Genomic DNA, 3999 nt, shown 5'->3' on the forward strand with positions numbered 1-3999 from the left:
GGGCTATTAATATCAGCCCCCAGCTGTCTGCCTAGCCTTTGCTAGCTATTAAAATAGGGGGGACCCCACGTCATTTTTTTGGGGGGGTCCCCCATTTTAATGGCTAGTAAAGGCTAGGTATTCAGCTGGGGGCTGATATTAGTAGCCTGGGAAGCTCCATGGGTATTACCCCCTTCCCAGGCTTCAAACATCTGCCCCAGCCGTCTGCTTAACCTCCGCTAGAGCCTAAAATTATGGGGAACCCCACGCCAATTTTTTTTTTTAACAAATCCTTAATTTTAACACTAAATGACAAGTACAGTAACCAACACTGTCACTGTACTTCTTATCTATGTGACTGACATGTTTCTATCTATGTGTGAGGCTCCATTCCTTCTTGTCTAAATTGTCGGGTACCGGTGTATGCCGCTGCTGAATTGCCGGCCGGCTTTTTTAAAGAGAGCATCTTCTGAGCAGTTTGTCAGCTTTTGGACACCTTTGAAGGTGTTTTCTATGTGTTTTTGTTTGCCTGCCATTGGTTTTAACGGTGTTCGATGGTGTTCTAAGGTGTTCGACGAACAGTTCCTCGAACATCTGTGTTCGACGAACCGAACCCGAACACTACGGGGGTGGCTCAACACTACTCCTTACAGATATTGTCCTTGGTGGGCTTTGAACTCAGGACTGCCCTTTCCACAAATAAAAGAATTACAAGTTCTCCTGTTATTCTGTTAGAACAAGCTCACTGATGGATGCCCAGTTAACTCATTCCGCAGCCAGAAATTTGCAATGCAACACAGAAGTTGTAGAAGGCAAATGGCATTTTTTGGAAATCACTTTACATCTTGCCCTGTTTGCAAAATGTGCACAGCGGAAGGGGGATTATTTTTGCTTTCCGGCAGCAATATTATGCTCTGCCCTCTGTACTTAGTGGGGGGTATATATTTGGCTTTCCAGATTCATGGTCTATTCTTGATCAGAAATGTTTTTATCTGCCCATGCGAGGGCAACCAGGGGATCTGTGGCTGGTTACATGTAGGGCAAAGCCTTCTTGTGGTCAAGTGATAGGTTCGCTATTTTCTAACTCATCGTTCCTTGCTCGGTGCATGAGCCAGTCAACCAATGGATGCCGCCATGTGCGTGGGATCTTTTAATTGCGGAAGCAAAATGGATCCAGGGTACATTTGTCTGAATTACTTTTGCATTGCGCTTGGATTTACCTTACAGAAGTATTTTATAGTTTTTAGTGCTTCTTCGCTGCCATCCTGTTTTAGTTGCGTGAATGATTTCTTTTTATTTAATGCCACCTTTAAAATTTTCATTATCTACACTGGTTTTCCCCTGTTTCTGACCCTTTTAGTGTAATAAGGTAATTTACCGCTTACAATAAAAGATAAGATGTTATTTAGTATCTTCACTCCTATTTTTTGTGAGAAGCTGAGAGGACAAAACAGCGAAATAGGGAATTTTCTGGATAACAGCATTATATGGTAATGCGGCACCTTGTAATGTGAGAAAGTAGAACACTTTAGAGGTCTCAAGGTATAAATCCAGCTGCTGCTGCTCGTTGGGGGGCCAACATGGAAATCACTTATATAGCGCCATTAATTCCACAGCGCTTAACAGGTATTATGGGCACTGTCCCCATTGGGGCTCACAATCTAAATTCCCTATCAGTATGTCTTCGGAGTGTGGGAGGAAACTGGACAACCTGGAGGAAACCCACACAAACACGGGGAGAACATACAAACTCCTTGCAGATGTTGTCCTTGGTGGAATTTGAACCCAGGACCCCAGTGCTGCAAAGCAACAGTGCTAACCACTGAGCCACCGTGCTGCCCATGCGGGTTTACTTCTCTGCTGATGTTTCAAAGTTCTATAACTTCTTCATCAGGAGAAACCACAGAAAGTTATGGAACTTTGAAACGTGTTGTGAATTAAATTGCAATTTTTCTACAATATAATGGTCTCTCTGGGTGTTTTTAATCAAAGCAATGGCGTGCTAATTGTGCAAAGTGCCAAAAGAAAAAAAAACTAACAATAGTGCCCTTAAATATCCGACCAATATATAAAAATCGTATGTGACCTTAATGAGGATATTTACATGGATACAGCCACTGGTTGCGATACCAGCAGACCAATTTTCTTCTAAGATAGTGCCTCAGCCAGCAGCTACTATCGCAATGTCAGTCCTCTACACAATACGAAGAACAACTATGATGTGCAGCTATGTTTAGGACACTGCAAACCTACGCGTTTCAGAAAATCACTGTTTCTTTCGAAGGACGTGGGGGTATGGACATTGGGATAGTAGCTGGTTGGGGCACTATCATAGAAGAAAATCGGCCTACTGGTATCACAGCAAGTGGATGTATCCATGTAAATATCCTCATTAAGCCTGCATGTGGCTTTTATATATTGGTCAGATATTTCAGTGTACTATTGTTAGTTCTTTCACCTTTGTCACTTTGCGCAATTAGCCCACTATTGCATTGTTTAGTATTGCTTTTGAATTTCATTGAATTTTCTCTGGATATTTTAATTTACTACCGACCAGCAATTCAAAAAATCTCCTTTATCTCACTCCATTTTTTTATTCTATAATCCCAGTCAATGAAGTTAAGGAAATCTCTAAAATGTTCGAATGTCAACTTCCCGAAGTTCAGTTCTCCTCCACAAAACTTAACATTTATTTAGCAGTTCTACATTAGAAGAAGCACAGAATTTTTTGAAAAAGAAGACTATTTTTTTTTTACAAAAAAAAATAGAATTATTGCGTGGTAAGAACAAGTTCCATAAGGCACATAATAGTGTTTTCCCTTCTTTAATCACAGATATTGAAGATGAATAATTGTGAAATCGGTACAGTGACTGAATTCTACATGATCCCATTCTCCATCTCCAAAATTAATGCAATTTTTTTGTTTACTGGGTTCTTATTCATGTATTTCCTAGCAGTGATGGGAAATCTGATTATCATTGCTCTGGTCTGCATTGCTCCCCAACTTCACACCCCCATGTATTTCTTCTTGTGCAATCTTTCTTCTGTTGACGTCATCTACGTCTCTACTATTTTACCTAAGATGTTGGCCATCATTTTAACAGAAGACAAGACGATCTCGTTCTTTGGCTGTATGACTCAGCTTTCCTTCTTCATCTTCTGTGGTGATGCTGAGATTTATATTCTTACCTCTATGGCTTATGATCGTTACTTGGCGATTTGTTCTCCCCTGCATTATTCTTCTATCATGACGAGGAAAGTTTGTTTTATTATAGCGACTTCCTACATGATTTTAAGTGCCCTGAATTCCATAATGTTTTCTTTAACGACATCTACTTTATCCTTCTGTTACTCTCACACCATCAACCATTTCTTCTGTGAGATATTACCTTTAATGGCATTGTCTTCTAGTGACACAAAAAGTATGAAAATGATCATTTCATTAGAAGATGTTTTTATTGTACTTTTTAGTTTTATGTTTATTTTGACATCATATGTAAGAATCATCTTTACAGTTTTAAAGATCCGTACTTCTAAAGGGCAGCTTAAGGCTTTTTCTAGCTGCACATCTCACCTCATTACTGTCTTATTGTTCTTTGGACCAAGTATCTTCATGTACTTGAAACCTGAATCTGAAGATTCTAAGGAACATTACAATATACTCTCAATGTTTTATGTGGCTGTTGTTCCTATGTTAAACCCATTTGTTTATAGCTTGAGGAACAAAGAAGTTCTTGGAGCTGCTAGCAAAATGGCCACAATATTATGGAATAGAATCACACTTTTGGGGAAAAAATAACAAAAATTTATTTGAGCTGCAAAAGGTTATAATAGTCTTTAAATGTGGTTGGTTATTAAAGAACAGTGTTGGAGGCCAGAGGGAGAGTGTGAATGTAGCACCCCGAGGACTCGGCTGCTACAGGAGTATTGCACCTCAAACCAGAGGTGTGGTATTCCACTCCCGGGTAAGGATGGAGTGTGGGACAGAGCTCAGATAGCTGCTTGCACTACACTCACCC

The 3999-nt window shown here is 40.1% G+C and overlaps 1 protein-coding gene across 1 annotated transcript; it reads left to right on the forward strand.

Moving 5' to 3' along the window:
* Positions 1-2822: 2822 nt before the first annotated feature.
* LOC141167374 (olfactory receptor 5AR1-like) lies at positions 2823-3779 on the forward strand. Its single transcript, XM_073654785.1, has one exon. It carries the CDS (start codon positions 2823-2825, stop codon positions 3777-3779), a length of 957 nt encoding a protein of 318 aa, XP_073510886.1.
* Positions 3780-3999: the final 220 nt, after the last annotated feature.

Source organism: Phyllobates terribilis, unplaced genomic scaffold, assembly GCF_046119375.1.
Source record: "Phyllobates terribilis strain yellow unplaced genomic scaffold, ASM4611937v1 Scaffold_11__3_contigs__length_659146591, whole genome shotgun sequence".
Lineage (NCBI taxonomy): Eukaryota > Metazoa > Chordata > Amphibia > Anura > Dendrobatidae > Phyllobates > Phyllobates terribilis.

Excerpts from the sequence above, each read along its gene's own strand:
- LOC141167374 (XM_073654785.1), top strand. The coding sequence starts at position 2,823 with ATGAATAATTGTGAAATCGGTACAGTGACTGAATTCTACATGATCCCA.